Source organism: Amphiura filiformis, chromosome 16 (assembly GCF_039555335.1).
Source record: "Amphiura filiformis chromosome 16, Afil_fr2py, whole genome shotgun sequence".
NCBI lineage: Eukaryota > Metazoa > Echinodermata > Ophiuroidea > Amphilepidida > Amphiuridae > Amphiura > Amphiura filiformis.
In genome coordinates, this window is record NC_092643.1 from 3799722 (window position 1) to 3822251 (window position 22530).

General features: G+C 42.5%; 1 protein-coding gene across 1 annotated transcript in view; it reads left to right on the forward strand.

Moving 5' to 3' along the window:
- The window catches only part of LOC140136455 (uncharacterized), a 252714-nt gene that overhangs the window by 48899 nt on the left and 181285 nt on the right, over positions 1–22530 (forward strand). Inside the window, exon 3 of the mRNA XM_072158177.1 lies at positions 9143–9259. Coding sequence (XP_072014278.1) covers positions 9143–9259 — 117 coding nt within the window. The remainder of the gene's footprint in view (positions 1–9142; positions 9260–22530) is intronic.

The following is a 22530-nucleotide window of genomic DNA, read 5'->3' on the forward strand; positions in this document are numbered from 1 at the left end:
CCAATTATTATATTATAATACGGATCTGTCTGTTTAGTCCTATGTGTGTGGGGTGGGTGGGTATGTGGGTGTTAGTAACAATATAATTCTCAGGTGCTACTGTGCACAAATTCTGAGCCCGGAAGCTGCTTTATTTGATGAGAAACGGCCGGCCCTTTGTTTTAACATTTGGGCCCTGGGGCCCATAATATTTGACTTATGAGGCCCATGGACATATGTTGAAGTTTAATTCTCTAGTGCTATCAGTAGACTCAAGCTGGGCACTGTAGCTGCTTTATTTACTGAGTAACGGCCGGCCCTATGTTTTAGCGTTTGGGGCCCTGGGGCCCATATAATGTAATATATGGGGCTCACATATACATATAACAATGTAATTTTCAGGTGCAATCTGTGTACTAACTCTGAGCCCGAAAGCTGCTTTATTTGATGAGAAAAGGCCGGCCCTTTGTTTTAGCATTTGGGGCCCTGGGGCCCATAATATTTGACTTATGAGGCTCATGTACATATGGTGAAGTATAATTCTCTAGTTCTATCAGTAGACTCAAGCTGGGCATTGTATAGCTGCTTTATTTACAAAGTAACGGGTGGCCCTATGTTTTTGCGTTTGGGGCCCTGGGGCCCATATTATGTGACATATGGGGTCATATATACATATGAAAATATAATACTAAAGACCTATCTGTGTACCAAATCTGGGCCCTGTAGCTACTTTATTTGCTGAGAAATGGCCGGCCCTTTGTTTTAAGAATGTGGCCCCTGGGGCCCCTAGCCTTGTATATCTGGGGCCAAAATGGGCAAAAGGCACATCTACAACTTAGGGCCCATACATATGCCACATATGAGTCCTAGTGATCTTGTACTTTTAGAGCAAGGCTTGTCAATCTGTTGCACCATATTTTAACATTTGGGCCCCTGGGGCCCATAATATATAACATATGGGGCTCTTGTATATTTGTAATTATAGAGTATCCCTAGGGCTATCAGTGTACCAACTCAGGGCCCTGAGGCTGCTTCATTTGATGAGAAACGGCGTGCTTTGTATTTTCACATTTGGGCCCCTGGGGCCCGTGACCTTTGACCTTTGGGGTCAAGATGGGCAAAAGGCACTTCTACGGGGTAGGGCCCATAAGTGTACCACATATGGGCCCTGTGGCCCTTGTAGTTTTAGCGCTAGCCTTGACAGAATGATGTGTTTGATGGACGGAGGAGAAGGAGGAGGAGGAGAACTAGAAGGCTATATATTTGTACACAAATACGGCTATACCCGCATGTTATCGGTGTCCCCAAACTTACAATCCTTATTTGCTGAAGACTTAAAATAAAGAAATTGTAAAAAGTCGCCTAACTTGGGCAGAAAATGTGTAAAAAGTGAAAGTCCAAGTCACAAGCTTTATTTGAATGTAGGTTGCACTGACGTAGCACTTAAAATCAAGAAATTGTAAAATGTCCCCTCCCAGGGGAGTCGTCTCTCTTACTCTCCATAGGTTGCTGTTGTCAGCCTCTCTTACTCACAGCGAGGCTATGCAATATGATTAGGGGGAACTATTCCAGAGGGAGTATGTAAATTAAATGGAACAGCCATTTCAGAGGGAGTATGTAAATTAAACGGAACAGCCTTTTTGGGGCCATTTCAGAGGGAGTATGTAAATTAAATGGAACACCCAATGGGTATGTAATGTAACAATGTAATTTTCAGGTGCAATCTGTGTACAAACTCTGAGCCATAAAGCTGCTTTATATGATTAGAAATGGCCGGCCCTTTGTTTTAACATTTGGGGCCCTGGGGCCCAATATATATGACTTATGGGGCTCATGTACATATGTTAAAGTATGATTCTCAAGTGCTATCAGTAGACTCAAGCTGGGCATTGTAGCTGCTTTATTTACTGAGTAACGGCCGGCCCTATGTTTTAGCGTTTGGGGCCCTGGGGCCCATATTATGTGACATATGGGGGTTATATATACATATGACAATGCAATACTAAAAGACCTATCTGTGTACCAAATCTGAACCCTGTAGCTACTTTATTTGCTGAGAAACGGCCGGCCCGTTGTTTTAACATTAGGGCCCCTGGGGCCCCCAGCCTTGTACATCTGGGGCCAAAATGGGCAAAAGGCACATCTACAACTTAGGGCCCATACATATGCCACATATGATTCCTAGTGATCTTGTAATTTTAGAGCTAGGCTTGTCAATCTGTTGCACCATATTTTAAGGGGTAGGGCCCATAAGTGTACCACATATGGGTCCTGGGGCCCTTGTAGTTTTAGCGCTAGCCTTGACAGAATGATGTGTTTGATGGAAGGAGAAGGAGGAGGAGGAGAAGGAAAGGAAACCACAGGATGGCACTAGAAGGCTATATATTTGTACACAAATACGGCTATACCCGCATGTTATCGGTGTACCCAAACTTACAGTCCTTCTTTGCTGAGGACTTAAAATAAAGAAATTGTAAAAAATCGCCCAATTGGGCAGAAAATGTGTAAAAGGTGAAAGTCCAAGTCACAAGCTTTAATTGAATGTAGGTTGCACTGTCGTAGCACTTGAAATAAAGAAATTGTAAAAAGTCCCCTCCCAGGGGAGTCTCTCTTACTCACAGTGTGGCTATGCAATACGATTACGGGAAACTATTCCAGAGGGAGTATGTAAATTAAATGGAACAGCCATTTCAGAGGGAGTATGTAAATTAAACGGAACAGCCTTTTTTGGGCCATTTCAGAGGGAGTATGTAAATTAAATGGAACAGCCAATGGGTATGTAATTTAACTGGAACAGCCTTAACGCTTCACGCTGGTATTTCCAATTGTGATATAATACGATCTGTCTGTTTAGTCCTACGTGTGTGGGTGGTGGATGGGTGTGGGTGTTAGTAACAATATAATTCTCAGGTGGTATCTGTGTACAAATTCTGAGCCCGGAAGCCGCTTTCTTTGATGAGAAACGGCCCGCCCTTTGTTTTAACATTTGGGGCCCTGGGGCCCATAATATTTGACTTATGAGGCCCATATACATAATTATGTTGAAGTATAATGCTTTAGTGCTATCAGTAGACTCAAGCTGGCCATTGTAGCAACTTTATTTACTGAGTAACGGCCGGCCCTATGTTTTAGCGTTTGGGGCCCTGGGGTCAATATTTTGTGATATATGGGGCTCATATGTACATATAACAATGTAATTCTCAGGTGCAATCTGTGTACAAACTCTGAGCCATAAAGCTGGTTTATATGATGAGAAACGGCCGGCCCTTTGTTTTAACATTTGGGGCCCTGGGGCCCAATATATATGACTTATGGGGCTCATGTACATATGTTGAAGTATGATTCTCAAGTGCTATCAGTAGACTCAAGCTGGACATTGTAGCTGCTTTATTTACTGAGTAACTGCCGGCCCTATGTTTTAGCGTTTGGGGCCCTGGGGCCCATATTATGTGACATATGGAGGTTATATATACGTATGACAATATAATACTAAAAACATATCTGTGTACCAAATCTGAACCCTGTAGCTACTTTATTTGCTGAGAAACGGCCGACCCTTTGTTTTAACATTTGGGCCCCTTGGGGCCCCCAGCATTGTACATCTGGGGCCAAAATGGGCAAAAGGCACATCTACAACTTAGGGCCCATACATATGCCACATATGAGCCCTAGTGATCTTGTACTCTTAGAGCTAGGCTTGTCAATCTGTTGCACCATATTTTAACATTTGGGCCCCTGGGGCCCATAATATATAAACATATGGGGCGCTTGTATATTTGTAAATATAGAGCACCCCTAGGGCTATCAGTGTACCAACTCAGGGCCCTGAGGCTGCTTCATTCGATGAGAAATGGCGTGCTTTGTATTTTCACATTTGGGCCCCTGGGGCCCGTGACCTTTGACCTCTGGGGCCAAGATGGGCAAAAGGCACTTCTACGGGATAGGGCCCATAAGTGTACCACATATGGGTCCTGGGGCCCTTGTAGTTTTAGCGCTAGCCTTGACAGAATGATGTGTTTGATAGGAGGAGAAGGAGATGGAGAAGGAGAAGGAGATGGAGAAGAAACCACAGGATGGGAAGATACCCTGCATGCTATTGCATGCGGGTATAAGAAACCACAGGATGGGACTAGAAGGCTATATATTTGTACACAAATACGGCTATACCCGCATGTTATCGGTCTACCCAAACTTACAGTCCTTATTTGCTGATGACTTAAAACAAAGAAATTGTAAAAAGTCGCCTAATTGGGCAGAAAATGTGTAAAATGTGGAAGTCCAAGTCACAAGCTTTAATTGAATGTAGGTTGCACTGAAAACTATTCCAGAGGGAGCATGTCAATTAAATGGAACAGCCATTTCAGAAGGAGTATGTAACTTAAACGGAACAGCCTATTTTGGGGCCATTTCAGAGGGGGTAAATTAAATGGAACAGCCTTAACGCTTCACGCTGGTATTTCCAATTATTATATTATCATACGGATCTGTCTGTTTAGTCCTATGTGTGTGGGGTGGGGGTGTGTGGGTGTTAGTAAGAATATAATTCTCAGGTGCTATCTGTGTACAAATTCTGAGCCCGGAAGCTGCTTTATTTGATGAGAAACGGCCGGCCCTTTGTTTTAATATTTAGGCCCTGGGCCCATTATATTTGACTTATGAGGTCCATGTACATATGTTGCATTATAATTCTCTAGTGCTATCAGGCGACTCAAGCTGGGCACTGTAGCACCTTTATTTGCTGAGTAATGGCCGGCCCTATGTTTTAGCGTTTGGGGCCCTGGGGCCCATATTATGTGATATATGGGGCTTATATGTACATGTAATTCTCAGGTGCGATCTATGTACAAACTCTGAGCCCTAACGATGCTTTATATGATGATAAACGGTTGGCCCTTTGTTTTAACATTTGGGGCCCGGGAGCCCATTGTATTTGACTTATGAGGCTCATGTACATTATGTTCAAGTATAATTCTCTAGTTCTATCAGTAGACTAAAGCTGGGCATTGTAGTTCCTTTATTTACTGAGTAACGGCTGGCCTTATGTTTTAGGGCCCTGAGGCCCATATTGTGTGATACATGGGACTCATATATAAATATAACAATATAATACTGAAGACGGTTTAGTGTACCAAATCTGAACCCTGTAGCTACTTTATTTGCTGAGAAACGGCCGGCCCTTTGTTTTAACATTTGGGGCCCTGGGGCCCATAATATTTGACTTATGGGGCTCATGTACAAATCTTGAAATATAATTCTCACGTGCTATCAGTAGACTCAAGCTGGGCATTGTAGCTGCTTTATTTACTGAGTAACGGCCGGCCCTATTTTTTAGCGTTTGGGGCCCTGGGGCCCATATAATGTGACATATGGGAGTCATATATACATATGACAATATAATACTGAAGACATATCTGGGTACCAAATCTGAACCCTGTAGCTACTTTATTTGCTGAGAAACAGCCGGCCCTTTGTTTTAACATTTAGGCCCATGGGGCCCCTAGCCTTGTACATCTGGGACCAAAACGGGCAAAAGGCACATCTACAACTTAGGGCCCATACATATGAGCCCTAGTGATCTTGTGCTTTTAGAGCTAGGCTTGTCAATCTGTTGCACCATATTTTAACATTTGGGCCCCTGGGGCCCATAATATATAACATATGGGGCCCTTGTATATTTGTAAATATAGAGTACCCCTAGGGCTATCAGTGTGCCAACTCGGGGCCCTGAGGCTGCTTCATTTGATGAGAAACGGCGTGATTTGTATTTTCACATTTGGGCCCCTGGGGCCCGTGACCTTTGACCTCTGGGACCAAGATGGGCAAAAGGCACTGCTACGGGGTAGGGCCCATAAGTGTACCACATATGGGCCCCAGGGCCTTTGTAGTTTTAGCGCTAGCCTTGACAGAATGATGTGTTTGATGAAGGAGGAGAAGGAGATGAAACCACAGGATGGCACTAGAAGGCTATATATTTGTACACAAATACGGCTATACCCGCATGTTATCGGTGTACCCAAACTTACAGTCCTTTTTTGCTGAGGACTTAAAATAAATAAATTGTATGTGTAAAAAGTGAAAGTCCAAGTCACAAGCTTTAATTGAATGTAGGTTGCACTGTCGTAGCACTTAAAATAAAAAAAATAAAAAAAGTCCCCTCCCAGGGGAGTCGTCTCTCTTACTCTCCATAGGTTGCTGTTGTCAGTCTCTCTTACTCAGGTAGTATGTAAATTAAATGGAACAGCCATTTCAGAGGGAGTATGTAAATTAAACGGAACAGCCTTTTGGGGGGCCATTTCAGAGGGAGTATGTAAATTAAATGGAACAGCCAATGGGTATGTAATTTAACTGGAACAGCCTTAACGCTTCACGCTGGTATTTCCAATTATTATATTAATAATTATAATACGGATATGTCTGTTTAGTCCTACGTGTACAAATTCTGAGCCCGCAAGCTGCTCTATTTGATGAGAAACGGCCGGCCCTTTGTTTTAACATTTGGGGCCATGGGGGCCCATAATATTTGACTTATGAGGCCCATGGACATATGTTGAAGTTTAATTCTCTAGTGCTATCAGTAGACTCAAGCTGGGCACTGTAGCTGCTTTATTTACTGAGTAACGGCCGGCCCTATGTTTTAGCGTTTGGGGCCCTGGGGCCCATATAATGTAATATATGGGGCTCACATGTACATATAACAATGTGATTTTCAGGTGCAATCTGTGTACTAACTCTGAGCCCTAAAGCTGCTTTATTTACAGAGTAACGGCCGGCCCTATGTTTTAGCGTTTGGGGCCCTGGGGCCCATATAATGTAATATATGGGGCTCACATGTACATATAACAATGTGATTTTCAGGTGCAATCTGTGTACTAACTCTGAGCCCTAAAGCTGCTTTATTTACAGAGTAACGGCCGGCCCTATGTTTTAGCGTTTGGGGCCCTGGGGCCCATATAATGTAATATATGGGGCTCACATGTACATATAACAATGTGATTTTCAGGTGCAATCTGTGTACTAACTCTGAGCCCTAAAGCTGCTTTATTTACAGAGTAACGACCTGTCCTATGTTTTAGCGTTTGGGGCCCAGGGGCCCATATTATGTGACATATGGGGTACATATGTACATATGACAATATAATACTGAAGACCTATCTGTGTACCAAATCTGAGCCCTGTAGCTACTTTATTTGCTGAGAAACGGCCGGCCCTTTGTTTTAACCTTTGGGCCCCTGGGGCCTCTAGCCTTGTACATCTGGGGCCAAAATGGGCAAAAGGCACATCTACAATTTAGGGCTTATACATGTGCAACATATGAGCCCTAGTGCCCTTGTAGCTTTAGAGCTAGGCTTGTCAATCTGTTGCCCTTATTTTTTAACATTTGGGCCCCTGGGGCCCATAATATATAACATATGGGGCTCATGTATACTTGTATTTATAGAGTACCCTGGGGCTATCAGTGTACCAACTCACGGCCCTGAGGTTGCTCCATCTGATGAGAAACGGCATGGTTTGTGTTTTTACATTTGGGCCCCTGGGGCCCGTGACCTTTGACCTCTGGGGCCGAGATGGGCAAAAGGCACATCTGCGGGGTAGGGCCCATAAGTGTACCACATATGGGCCCTGGGGCCCTTGTAGTTTTAGCGCTAGCCTTGACAGAATAATGTGTTTGATGGAGGAGGAGGAGGAGAAGGAGGAGGAGAAGATGAAACCCAAGGATGGGAAGATACCCTGCATGCTCTGCATACGGGTATAAATATACCCGTCCATGCTTCGCATGCGGGTATAAATATACCCGTCCATGCTTCGCATGCGGGTATAAGAAACCACAGAATAAGAATATACCCGTCCATGCTTCGCATGCGGGTATAACCACAGAATGGCAATATACCCGTTCATGCTTCGCATGCGGGTATAAGGAGGAGAAGAAACCACAGGATGGCAATATACCCGTCCATGCTTCGCATGCGGGTATACACCTATCCGACTTCGCCATTACTGCGGTGTCCCCGATGTAAAACTGCGGTGTCCTGAGGTCGGGGTTCCATCCATTATTTATTGTGTGCTATACAGAATTGTACCCGGAATTGTACACAATAGTGATATTCAATACACAATCATGAGTATTGAATTACGAATTAAATCTCCCGCTCTGGTACATCTGTGTTGCCGTCAATAGAGGGCCAAATACAGTAAACGCTTCTCGGATTGGTGTATAAGGAGAAGGAGGAGAAGAAACCATAGGATGGCAATATACCCGTCCATGCTTCGCATGCGGGTATAATGCTGAAGACCTATTAGTGTACCTATTTTATTTGCTGAGAAATGGCCGGCCCTTTGTTTTAACATTTGGGCCTCTGGGGCCCCTAGCCTTGAACATCTGGGGCCAAGATGGTCAAAAGGCACATTGACAACTTAGGGCTCATACATGTACCACATATGAGCCCTAGTGCCCTTATAGTTTTAGAGCTAGCCTTGTCAATCTGTTGCCCCTTATTTTAACATTTGGGGCCCTGGGGCCCATAATATATGACATATGGGGCTCATGTAAACTTTTTATATAAAGTACCCCTAGGGCTATCAGTGTGCCAACTCATGGCCCTGAGGCTGCTTCATTTGATGAGAAACAGCGTGCTTTGTATTTTTTACATTTGGGCCCCTGGGGCCCGTGACCTTTGACCTCTGGGGCCAAAATGTAAGTAAAACCTGTTTTTATCATAAACTCACATATGACCAGGTACTATCAGGTATCACTATTCTTCTGAATAGCGATATAACACTTATTATATTTCCAAGGATAAACACACAAAATCTGTGTTACACATGTCAAATGTGGATTGAGTGTATGTGCTCAGAAGGTATAGTAATGCATAAGGGTGTATGTGTGGAGGGTTAATTGTGGGGTGAGTTCGTGTATGCTTGGGTTTGTTTTTGGCACTGTGGGTTCAGAATTGCCCCTTTTTCGGGGGCTATATTTGTGGGATATCAAAGTTAGCAGCACTATGCATGCTCAAATGGTGACATTACTATAGGCACCCTCAAATCCCCTATGCCTAAATACCTTAAAAATACAAACATTACAAAAGTTTCAAAACTGTCATCAAATTGATTATTATTACATTTACATAAGTAATATTATATTTATTTGTTTTTATCATTATTCCAGTTTGCATTAATAACAACGATGAGTGTGATTACTGGTTTGAAATCGGTGAATGCATCGCTAATCCAGACTATATGCTCCTTAACTGTCAGAAAAGTTGTGGTTTGTGCCAAGACTACGGTAGGTATCTAGGTTAGGTCAATATTGCTTTGAATAAAAGATTTATTGCAGTTATTTATGGTGAACTTAGTACTGAATTATCTGACTCGGCTTGATGATGTTGATGAATGAAATACAGTATGCGCATCACATACATTTTAAGGTTTGTAATTAAGGAAGATTCTATGTAATGATCAATTTTGCATGCTTAAGTAATAAAATAACAACAGAACTGTGGTATCACTATTCTCCAACACTTACTGAAGTATTTTCCACTTTGATGTGGCAGTGACGTCAAAGTGTTTTGGTAGCTGTTTCGCGCATACATCTATGCATGGGTGTGTACACCAGCGCTTTGAGCGAACGCTAGCAATTTGTAGCTGCGCCCAATGAAATGCGCACTGACGCCACTGCCACATCAGGGTGGAAAATGCTTTACATGTATACTTCCAAGGACAAACACACACAAAATCTGTGTTTCACTTGTCAAGTATAGAGGGAGCTAGTGTGTGTCCTTGGAAGGTATAGTAATGTACAAGGGTGTTTATGTGTGTGGAGGGGTGTCAATGTACACTTGGGTTTGTTTTTAGCACTGTGAGTTCAGAATCAGCCATTTTCTGGGACTATTTGTGAGTTTTATCAACTTGAGACACCTCCCATCTGGGGATGTCCAAGTTAGCTGCCAGGGGTATGATTCTTCAGGATCTATCCAGATTTCCTGGATTTTTTGTGCCTAAAATTTGCGCAATTTTTTTGATTTGGAATGCTTAGACTTGCCAATTTTTGGAAACATGGGCCAAAAACATGTACATTCTTTGTATGCTGTGACAATCAAGCCTAAAGACTTGTCATACAAAGACTTATTTCATTCTATACATACATTCTATATTTTGGAAAACATATTTTCTTATCTTTTTCATACCCAATTATCAAAAATAACATAAAATATGAAAATTCTGAGCTAACACTTAGCTTATACTCGAGATTTGGAATGCTTAGACTTGCCCAAGTCTAAGAATTGCTTGTTTATGGCCTATTATCCCTGAAATTGCATAATTTTTAAACCTTGACTTTTATTGCCAATTAGAATTAACTAAAGGATTAGGATTTAAACTAGAAGGCTATATATTTGTACACAAATACGGCTATACCCGCATGTTATCGGTGTACCCAAACTTACAGTCCTTTTTTGCTGAGGACTTAAAATAAAGAAATTGTATGTGTAAAAAGTGAAAGTCCAAGTCACAAGCTTTAATTGAATGTAGGTTTCACTGTCGTAGCACTAAAAATAAAGAAATTGTAAAAAGTCCCCTCCCAGGGGAGTCGTCTCTCTTACTCTCCGTATGTTGCTGTTGTCAGTATCTCTTACTCACAGTGAGGCTATGCAATATGATTAGGGGAAACTATTCCAGAGGGAGTATGTAAATTAAATGGAACAGCCATTTCAGAGGGAGTATGTAAATTATACGGAACAGTTTTTTTTTGGGCCGTTTCAGAGGGAGTATGTAAATTAAATGGAACAGCAAATGGGTATGTAATTTAACTGGAACAGCCTTCGCTTCACGCTGGTATTTCCAATTATGATATAATACGATATGTCTGTTTAGTCCTACGTGTGTGTGTGTGTGGGGGGTGGATGGGTGTGTGGGTGTTAGTAACAATATAATTCTCAGGTGCTATCTGTGTACATATTTTGATCCCGGAAGCTGCTTTCTTTGATGAGAAACGGCCCGCCCTTTGTTTTAACATTTGGGGCCCTGGGGCCCATAATATTTGACTTATGAGGCCCATGTACATAAATATGTTGAACTATAATTCTCTAGTGCTACCAGTAGACTCAAGATGGCCACTGTAGCTACTTTATTTACTGAGTAACGACCGGCCCTATGTTTTAGCGTTTGGGGCCTTGGGGCCAATATTATGTGATATATGGGGCTCATATGTACATATAACAATGTAATTCTCAGGTGCAATCTGTGTACAAACTCTGAGCCATAAAGCTGCTTTATATGATGAGAAACGGCCGACCATTTGTTTTAACATTTGGGGCACTGGGGCCCAATATATATGACTTATGGGGCTCATGTACATATGTTGAAGTGTGATTCTCAAGTGATATCAGTAGACTCAAGGTGGGCATTGTAGCTGCTTTATTTACTGAGTAACTTCCGGCCCTATGTTTTAGTGTTTGGGGCCCTGGGGCCCATATTATGTGACATATGGGGATTATATATACATATGACAATATAATACTGAAGACTTATCTGTGTACCAAATCTGAACCCTGTAGCTACTTTATTTGCTGAGAAACGGCCGGCCCTTTGTTTTAACATATGGGCCCCTGAAAATGTGTAAAAAGTGAAACTCCAAATCACAAGCTTTAATTGAGCAGTAGTAAAAATAAAGAAATATTATTGTAAAAAGTCCCCTCCCAGGGAGTCGTCTCTCTTACTCTCCATATGTTGCTGTTGTCAGTATCTCTTACTCACAGTGAGGCTATGCAATATGATTAGGGGGAAACTATTCCAGAGGGAGTATGTAAATTAAATGGAACAGCCATTTCAGAGGGAGTATGTAAATTATACGGAACAGGCTTTTTTGGGGACATTTCAGAGGGAGTATGTAAATTAAATGAAACAGCCAATGGGTATGTAATTTAACTGGAACAGCCTTAACGCTTCACGCTGGTATTTCCAATTATGATATAATACGATCTGTCTGTTTAGTCCTACTTGTGTGGAGTGGATGGGTGTGTGGGTGTTAGTAACAATATAATTCTCAGGTGCTATCTGTGTACATATTCTGAGCCCGGAAGCTGCTTTCTTTGATGAGAAACGGCCCGCCCTTTCTTTTAACATTTGGGACCCTGGGGCCCATAATATTTGACTTATGAGGCCCATGTACATAAATATGTTGAAGTATAATTCTCTAGTGCTATCAGTAGACTCAAGCTGGCCACTGTAGCTACTTTATTTACTGAGTAACGGCCGGTCCTATATTTTAGCGTTTGTGGCCTTTGGGCCAATATTATGTGATATATGGGGCTCATATGTACATATAACAATGTAATTATCAGGTGCAATCTGTGTACAAAGTCTGAGCCATAAAGCTGCTTTATATGATGAGAAACGGCCGGCCCTTTGTTTTAACATTTGGGGCCCTGGGGCACAATATATATGACTTATGGGGCTCATGTACATATGTAAAAGTATGATTCTCAAGTGCTATCAAGCTGGGCATTGTAGCTGCTTTATTTACTGAGTAACGGCCGGCACTATGTTTTAGCGTTTGGGGCCCTGGGGCCCATATTATGTGACATATGGGGGTTATATATACATATGACAATATAATACTAAAAGACCTATCTGTGTACCAAATCTGAACCGTGTAGCTACTTTATTTGCTGAGAAACGGCCGGCCCTTTGTTTTAACATTTAGGCCCCTGGGGCACATCTACAACTTAGGGCCAATACATATGCCACATATGAGCCCTAATGATCTTGTACTTTTAGAGCTAGGCTTGTCATTCTGTTGCACCATATTTTAACATTTGGGCCCCTGGGGCCCATAATATATAACATATGTGGCTCTTGAATATTTGTAAATATAGAGTACCCCTAGGGCTATCAGTGTACCAACTCAGGGCCCTGAGGCTGCTTCATTTGATGAGAAATGGCGTGCTTTGTATTTTCACATTTGGGCCCCTGGGGCCCGTGACCTCTCGGGCCAAGATGGGCAAAAGGCACTTCTACGGGGTAGGGCTCATAAGTGTACCACATATGGGCCCCAGGGCCTTTGTAGTTTTAGCGCTAGCCTTGACAGAATGAGGTGTTTGATGGAGAAGGAGAAGGAGAACTAGAAGGCTATATATTTGTACACAAATACGGCTATACCCGCATGTTATCGGTCTACCCAAACTTACAGTCCTTATTTGCTGAGGACTTAAAATAAAGAAATTGTAAAAAGTCGCCCAATTGGGCAGAAAATGTGTAAAAAGTGAAAGTCCAAGTCACAAGCTTTAATTGAATGTAGGTTGCACTATCGTAGCACTTAAAATAAAGAAATTGTAAAAAGTCCCCTTTTCCAGAGGCAGCTGCAGAGGGAGTATGTAAATTAGATGGAACAGCCATTTCAGAGGGAGTATGTAAATTAAACGGAACAGCCTTTTTGGGGACATTTCAGAGGGAGTATGTAAATTAAATGGAACAGCCAATTGGTAATAGTCTCTCTTACTCACAGTGAGGCTATGCAATATGATTCAGGGGAAACTATTCCAGAGGGAGTATGTAAATTAAATGGAACAGCCATTTCAGAGGGAGTATGTAAATTATACGGAACAGCCTTTTGGGGGCCATTTCAGAGGGTGTATGTAAATTAAATGGAACAGCCAATGGGTATGTAATTTAACTGGAACAGCCTTAACCCTTCACGCTGGTATTTCCAATTATGATAATACGATCTGTCTGTTTAGTCCTACGTGTGTGGGGTGGATGGGTGTGTGGGTGTTAGTAACAATATACTTCTCAGGTGCTATCTGTGTACATATTCTGAGCACGGAAGCTGCTTTCTTTGATGAGAAACGGCCGGCCCTTTGTTTTAACATTTGGGGCCCTGGGGCCCAATATATATGACTTATGGGGCTCATGTACATATGTTAAAGTATGATTCTCAAGTGCTATCAGTAGACTCAAGCTGGGCATTGTAGCTGCTTTATTTACTGAGTAACGGCCGGCCCTATGTTTTAGCGTTTGGGGCCCTGGGGCCCATATTATGTGACATATGGGGATTATATATACATATGACAATATAATACTAAAGACCTATCTGTGTACCAAATCTGAACCATGTAGCTGCTTTATTTACTGAGTAATGGCTGGCCCTATGTTTTAGCATTTGGGGCCCTGGGGCCCATATTATGTGGTATATGGGGCTCATATGTACATATAACAATGTAATTCTCAGGTGCAATCTGTGTACAAACTCTGAGCCCTAAAGCTGCTTTAATTGATGAGAAACGGCCGGCCCTTTGTTTTAACATGTGGGGCCCTGGGGCCCATATTTTTTTACTTATGAGGCTCATGTACATAATGTTGAAGTATAATTCTCAAGTGCTATCAGTAAACTCAAGCTGGGCATTGTAGCTGCTTTATTTACTGAGTAACGGCCAACCATATGTTTTAGTGTTTGGGGCCTTGGGGCCCATATTATGTGACGTATGGGGTTATACATACATTTGACAATATAATACTAAAGACCTACCTGTGTACCAAATCTGAACCCTGTAGCTACTTTATTTGCTGAGAAACGGCCGGCCCTTTGTTTTAACATTTTGGCCCCTGGGGCCCCTAGCCTTGTAAATCTGGGGCCAAAACGGGCAAAAGGCACATCTACAACTTAGGGCCCATAGGCCTACATATGCCATGTATGAGCCCTAGTGATCTTGTACTTTTAGAGCTAGGCTTGTCAATCTGTTGCACCATATTGTAACATTTGGGCCCCTGGGGCCCATAATATATAACATATGGGGCTCTTGTATATTTGTAAATATAGAGTGCCCCTAGGGCTATCAGTGTACCAACTGAGGGCCCTGAGGCTGCTTCATTTGATGAGAAACGGCGTGCTTTGTATTTTCACATTTGGGCCCCTGGGGCCCGTGACCTTGACCCCTGGGGCCAAGATGGGCAAAAGGCACTTCTGACGGGGTAGGGCCCATAAGTGTACCACATATGGGCCCCAGGGCCTTTGTAGTTTTAGCGCTAGCCTTGACAGAATGATGTGTTTGATGGAGGAGAAGGAGGAGAAGAAGGAGAAGAAACCAAAGGATAACAATATACCCGTTCATGCTTCGCATGCGGGTATAAGAAGATACCCTGCATGCTCTGCATGCGGGTATAACTAGAAGGCTATATATTTGTACACAAATACGGCTATACCCGCATGTTGTCGGTGTACCCAAACTAACAGTCCTTATTTGCTGAGGACTAAATTGTAAAAAGTCGTCCAATTGGGTGGAAAATGTATAAAAAGTGAAAGTCCAAGTCACAAGCTTTAATTTAATATAATGTTGCACTCTCGTAGCACTTAAAATAAAGAAATTGTAAAAAATCCCCTCCCAGGGGAGTCGTCTCTCTTACTCTCCATAGATTTCTGTTGTCAGTTTCTCTTATTCACAGCGAGGCTATGCAATAGGATTAGGGGAAACTATTCCAGAGGGAGTATGTAAATTAAATGGAACAGCCTTTCAGAGGGAGTATGTAAATCTAACGGAACCGCCTATTTTGGGGCCATTTCAGAGGGAGTATGTAAATTAAATGGAACAGCCAATGGGTATGTAATTTAACTGGAACAGCCTTAAAACGCTTCACGCTGGTATTTCCAATTATTATATTATAATACAGATCTGTCTGTTTAGCCCTACGTGTGTGGCGTGGGTGGGTATGTGGTTGTTACTGTTAGTAACAATATAATTATCAGGTGCTATCTCTGTACAAACTCTGAGCCCTAAAGCTGCTTTAATTGATGAGAAACGGCCGGCCCTTTGTTTTAACATTTGGGGCCCTGGGGCCCATAATATTTGACTTTTGAGGCCCATGTACATATGTTGAAGTATAATTCTCTAGTGTTATCAGTAGACTCAAGCTGGGCACTGCAGCTGCTTTATTTACTGAGTAATGGCCGGCCCTATGTTTTAGCATTTGGGGCCCTGGGGCCCATATTATGTGGTATATGGGGCTCATATGTACATATAACAATGTAATTCTCAGGTGCAATCTGTGTACAAACTCTGAGCCCTAAAGCTGCTTTAATTGATGAGAAACGGCCGGCCCTTTGTTTTAACATGTGGGGCCCTAGGGCCCATATTTTTTTACTTATGAGGCTCATGTACATATGTTGAAGTATAATTCTCAAGTGCTATCAGTAAACTCAAGCTGGGCACTGCAGCTGCTTTATTTACTGAGTAATGGCCGGCCCTATGTTTTAGCATTTGGGGCCCTGGGGCCCATATTATGTGGTATATGGGGCTCATATTATGGGGCTCATATGTACATATAACAATGTAATTCTCAGGTGCAATCTGTGTACAAACTCTGAGCCCTAAAGCTGCTTTAATTGATGAGAAACGGCCGGCCCTTTGTTTTAATACATGTGGGGCCCTGGGGCCCATATTTTTTTTTACTTATGAGGCTCATGTACATATGTTGAAGTATAATTCTCAAGTGCTATCAGTAAACTCAAGCTGGGCACTGCAGCTGCTTTATTTACTGAGTAATGGCCGGCCCTATGTTTTAGCATTTGGGGCCCTGGGGCCCATATTATGTGGTATATGGGGCTCATATGTACATATAACAATGTAATTCTCAGGTGCAATCTGTGTACAAACTCTGAGCCCTAAAGCTGCTTTAATTGATGAGAAACGGCCGGCCCTTTGTTTTAACATGTGGGGCCCTGGGGCCCATATTTTTTTTTTACTTATGAGGCTCATGTACATATGTTGAAGTATAATTCTCAAGTGCTATCAGTAAACTCAAGCTGGGCATTGTAGCTGCTTTATTTACTGAGTAACGGCCGGCCCTATGTTTTAGCGTTTGGGGCCCTGGGGCCCATATTATGTGACATATGGGGGTTATACATACATTTGACAATATAATACTAAAGACCTATCTGTGTACCAAATCTGAACCCTGTAGCTACTTTATTTGCTGAGAAACGGCCGGCCCTTTGTTTTAACATTTTAGCCCCTGGGGCCAATAGCCTTGTACATCTGGGGCCAAAACGGGCAAAAGGCACATCTACAACTTAGGGCCCATACATATGCCATGTATGAGCCCTAATGTTCTTGTACTTTTAGAGCTAGGCTTGTCAATCTGTTGCACCATATTGTAACATTTGGGCCCCTAGGGCCCATAATATATAACATATGGGGCTCTTGTATATTTGTAAATATAGAGTGCCCCTAGGGCTATCAGTGTACCAACTTAGGGCCCTGAGGCTGCTTCATTTGATGAGAAACGGCGTGCTTTGTATTTTCACATTTGGGCCCCTGGGGCCCGTGACCTTTGACCTCTGGGGCCAAGATGGGCAAAAGGCACTTCTACAGGGTAGGGCCCATAAGTGTACCAAATATGAGCCCCAGGGCCTTTGTAGTTTTAGCGCTAGCCTTGACAGAATGATGTGTTTGATGGAGAAGGAGGAGAAGAAGGAGGAGAAGAAACCACAGGATAACAATATACCCGTCCATGCTTCGCATGCGGGTATAACTAGAAGGCTATATATTTGTACACAAATACGGCTATACCCGCATGTTATCGGTGTACCCAAACTTATAGTCCTTATTTGCTGAGGACTTAAAATAAAGAAATTGTAAATAGTCGTCCAATTGGGCAGAAAATGTGTAAAAAGTGAAAGTCCAAGTCACAAGCTTTAATTGAATGTAGGTTGCACTGTCGTGGCACTTAAAATAAAGAAATAATTGTAAAAAGTCCCCTCCCAGGTGAGTCGTCTCTCTTACTCTCCATAGGTTTCTGTTGTCAGTCTCTCTTAATCCCTTCGGCCGCACCTGTTTGGAGGTCGGAAGATCTTCGTGTGGGGGAAGGGTGTAGAACCCGGAGGGTCCTGTCACAGGGAGAAAGTAAATTAAACGGAACAGCCTTTTGGGGGACATTTCAGAGGGAGTGTGTAAATTAAATGGAACAGCCAATGGGTATGTAATTTAACTGGAACAGCCTTAACGCTTCACGCTGGTATTTCCAATTATGATATAATACGATCTGTCTGTTTAGTCCTACGTGTGTGGGGTGGATGGGTGTGTGGGTGTTAGTAACAATATAATTCGCAGGTGCTATCTGTGTACAAATTCTGAGTCCGGAAGCTGCTTTCTTTGATGAGAAACGGCCCGCCCTTTGTTTTAACATTTGGGGCCCTGGGGCCCATAATATTTGACTTATGAGGCCCATGTACATAATTACGTTGAAGTATAATTTTCAAGTGCTATCAGTAGACTTAAGCTGGGCAGTGTAGCTGCTTTATTTACTGAGTAACGGCCGGCCCTATGTTTTAGCGTTTGGGGCCCTGGGCCCATATTATGTGACATATGGAGCTCATATGTACATATAACTATATAATTCTCAGGTGCAATCTGTGTACAAACTCTGAGCCCTGAAGCTGCTTTATTTGATGAGAAACGGCCGGCCCTTTGTTTTAACATTTGGGGCCCTGGGGCCCATAACATTTGACTTATGGGGCTCATGTACATATGTTGAAGTATAATTCTTAAGTACTATCAGAAAACTCAAGCTGGGCACTGTAGCTGCTTTATTTACTGAGTAACGGCCGGCCCTATGTTTTAGGTTTTGGGGCCCTGGGGCTCATATTATGTGACATATGGGGGTTATATATACATATGACAATATAATACTAAAGACCTATCTGTGTACCAAATCTGAATCCTGTAGCTACTTTATTTGCTGAGAAACGGCGGGCCCTTTGTTTTAACATTTAGGCCCTTGGGGCCCCTAGCCTTGTAAATATGGAGCCAAAATGGGCAAAAGGCACATCTACAACTTAGGGCCCATACATATGCCACATATGAGCCCTAGTCATCTTATACTTATAGAGCTAGACTTGTCAATCTGTTGCACCATATTTTAACATTTGGGCCCCTGGGGCCAATAATATATAACATATGGGGTTCTTGTATATTTGTAAATATAGAGTACCCCTAGGGCTATCAGTGTACCAACTCAGGGCCCTGAGGCTGCTTCATTTGATGAGAAACGGCGTGCTTTGAATTTTCACATTTGGGCCCCTGGGGCCCGTGACCTTTGACCTCTGGGGCCAAGATGGGCAAAAGGCACTTCTACGGGGTAGGGCCCATAAGTGTACCACATATGGGACCTGGGGCCCTTGTAGTTTTAGCGCTAGCCTTGACAGAATGATGTGTTTGATGGGAGGAAAAGGAGGAGGAGAAGAAACCACAGGATGGGAAGATACCCTGCATGCTATTGCATGCGGGTATAACCATAGGATGGCAATATACCCGTCCATGCTTCGCATGCGGGTATAAATATCGAATAGACACAAGAGGTTCTTTAGATATTTTAAGGAACTCATTGGACACTACTGTATGACATGTTTCGATTATCGGGTAGGCCTAACTGTGATCAAATGAATTTTATCTATTTTGGTTAATCTCATCAGCTACATTTTGCTGCGTTTGATCTTAAGATAGATCAGTGCCCATTTTAGACTGCTTTGTCGCACTTCGCTATACGAAATACGCTCATTCGATCAGGCTGAGTTCACATAGTATACTCCTATTGAACTCAGCCTGATCGAACGAGCGTATTTTGTGTAGCGAATACCGTATATTGTATATTTCTATGTGATCGCAGCCTTAGGGAGGGAGGCGGGCCGAAAAGTCAGATTACGTTTGTAAAAAAGTCGTTAAAACATTGGTCAAAGTTGATCTTTTTTAAGGATTTAATATAAAATTTCAGTATTTTCTGAAGTAGGCCTACGATATTGAAATTTTACAGTGGTTGCTTCAAAATGATTTTAAATCACAGTATTCGCAACCTGCAACTTGTAAGTTAATTTTGTAAGCAGCTGATTATTTTTCATATGAAAATCCAGCAAGTCCTAATTATTTTTTTTCTTTTTTTTTAAAGGTACGAAGAAAATATCTTAAAATAAAATAGAATATTTGTTTCTTCCATAAACGTGATCACTAGTATCCTAGCATTGTCGCACCCATCCACCACAGCGACCGCACTGTATCCTATGAATACAGGTTGGAGCTTTCGATATTTGACACTTGCGTTAGAGGGAGGGTGGAAGGGTTAGCGTTCTAGCGAAAGGACTTTCGTTTATAGGACTTCATCAAACTTTTGGGTTGTTCCCTAAGACTAAGAAACAAATCGATATAATGAACAAGTTGGGTTTTGTTGGTTGAAACTAGGATAAAGAGTCCATTTTAGGCATGTTTATTTTATAAAGTTTAGGCTTACTGTGCAGCGTTATTTAAAGTGCATATAAACTTGCCTTATGTTGACGACAATATGACCCCCCCGATCGGGCGTGGTTTAGTATGGTTAATTATTATGAAAGTCCTTGGTCCTTGGCCTTGGCCTCGGAGACAAAAGTCCTTGGCCTTGGCCTCGGTCATGAGGTCCTCGACTACAACACTGACAAATACGGCTATACCCGCATGTTATCGGTGTACCCAAACTTACAGTCCTTATTTGCTGCACATAAAGTAAAGAAATTGTAAAAAGTCGCCCAATTGGGCAGAAAATGTGTAAAAGTGAAAGTCCAAGTCACAAGCTTTAATTGAATGTAGGTTGCACTGTCGTAGCACTTAAAATAAAGAAATTGTAAAAAGTCCCTCCCAGGGGAGTCGTCTCTCTTACTCTCCATAGGTTGCTGTTGTCAGTCTCTCTTACTCACAGTGAGGCTATGCAATATGATTAGGGGAAACTATTCCAGAGGGAGTATGTAAATTAAATGGAACAGCCATTTCAGAGGGAGTATGTAAATTAAATGGAACAGCCTTTTTGGGGCCATTTCAGAGGGAGTATGTAGATTAAATGGAACAGCCAATGGGTATGTAATTTAACTGGAACAGCCTTAACGCTTCACGCTGGTATTTCCAATTATGCTATAATACGATCTGTCTGTTTAGTCCTACATGTGTGTGGTGGATGGGTGTTTGAGTGTTAGTAACAATATAATTCTCAGGTGCTATCTGTGTACAGATTCTGAGCCCGGAAGCTGCTTTCTTTGATGAGAAACGGCCTGCCCTTTGTTTTAACATTTGGGGCCCTGGGGCCCATAATATTTGACTTATGAGGCCCATGTACATAATTATGTTGAAGTATAATTCTCTAGTGCTATCAGTAGACTCAAGCTGGCCACTGTAGCTACTTTATTTACTGAGTAACGGCCGGCCCTATGTTTTAGCGTTCGGGGCCCTGGGCCCAATATTATGTGATATATGGGGCTCATATGTACATATAACAATGTAATTCTCAGGTGCAATCTGTGTACAAACTATGAGCCATAAAGCTGCTTTATATGATGAGAAACGGCCGGCCCTTTGTTTTAACATTTGGGGCCCTAGGGCCCAATATATATGACCTATGGGGCTCATGCACATATGTTGAAATATGATTCTCAAGTGCTATTAGTAGACTCAAGCTGGGCATTGTAGCTGCTTTATTTACTGAGCAACGGCCGGTCCTATGTTTTAGCGTTTGGGGCCCTGGGGCCCATATTATGTGACATATGGGGGTTATATAGACATAAGACAATATAATACTAAAAGACCTATCTGTGTACCAAATCTGAACCCTGTAGCTACTTTATTTGCTGAGAAACGGCCGGCCCTTTGTTTTAACATTTGGGCCCTGGGGCCCCCAGCCTTGTACATCTGGGGCTAAAATGGGCAAAAGGCACATCTACAACTTAGGGCCCATACATATGCCACATATGAGCCCTAGTGATCTTGTACTTTTAAAGCTAGGCTTGTCAATCTGTTGCACCATATTTTAACATTTGGGCCCCTGGGGCCCATAATATATAACATATGGGGCTCTTGTATATTTGTAAATATAGAGTACCCCTAGGGCTATCAGTGTACCAACTCAGGGCCCTGAGGCTGCTTCATTTGATGAGAAATGGCGTGCTTTGTATTTTCACATTTGGGCCCCTGGGGCCCGTGACCTTTGACCTCTGGGGCCACGATGGGCAAAAGGCACTTCTACGGGGTAGGGCCCATAAGTGTACCACATATGGGCCCCAGGGCCTTTGTAGTTTTAGCGCTAGCCTTGACAGAATGATGTGTTTGATGGAAGAAAAGGAGGAGAAGACTAGAAGGCTATATATTTGTACACAAATACGGCTATACCCGCATGTTATCGGTGTACCCAAACTTACAGTCCTTATTTGCTCCACTCTCGTGCAAATAAAGAACTTGTAAAAGTCCCTCCCAGGGGAGTTGTCTCTCCATAGATTGCCGTTGTCAGTCTCTCTTATTCACAGTGATGCTATACAATATGATTAGGGAAAACTATTCCAGAGGGAGTATGTAAATTAAATGGAACAGCCATTTCAGAGGGAGTATGTAAATTAAACGGAACAGCCTATTTTGGGACCATTTCAGAGGGCGTATGTAAATTAAATGGAACAGCCAATGGGTATGTAATTTAACTGGAACAGCCTTAAGGCTTCACGTTGGTATTTCCAATTATTATATTAATAATTATAATACGGATATGTCTGTTTAGTCCTACGTG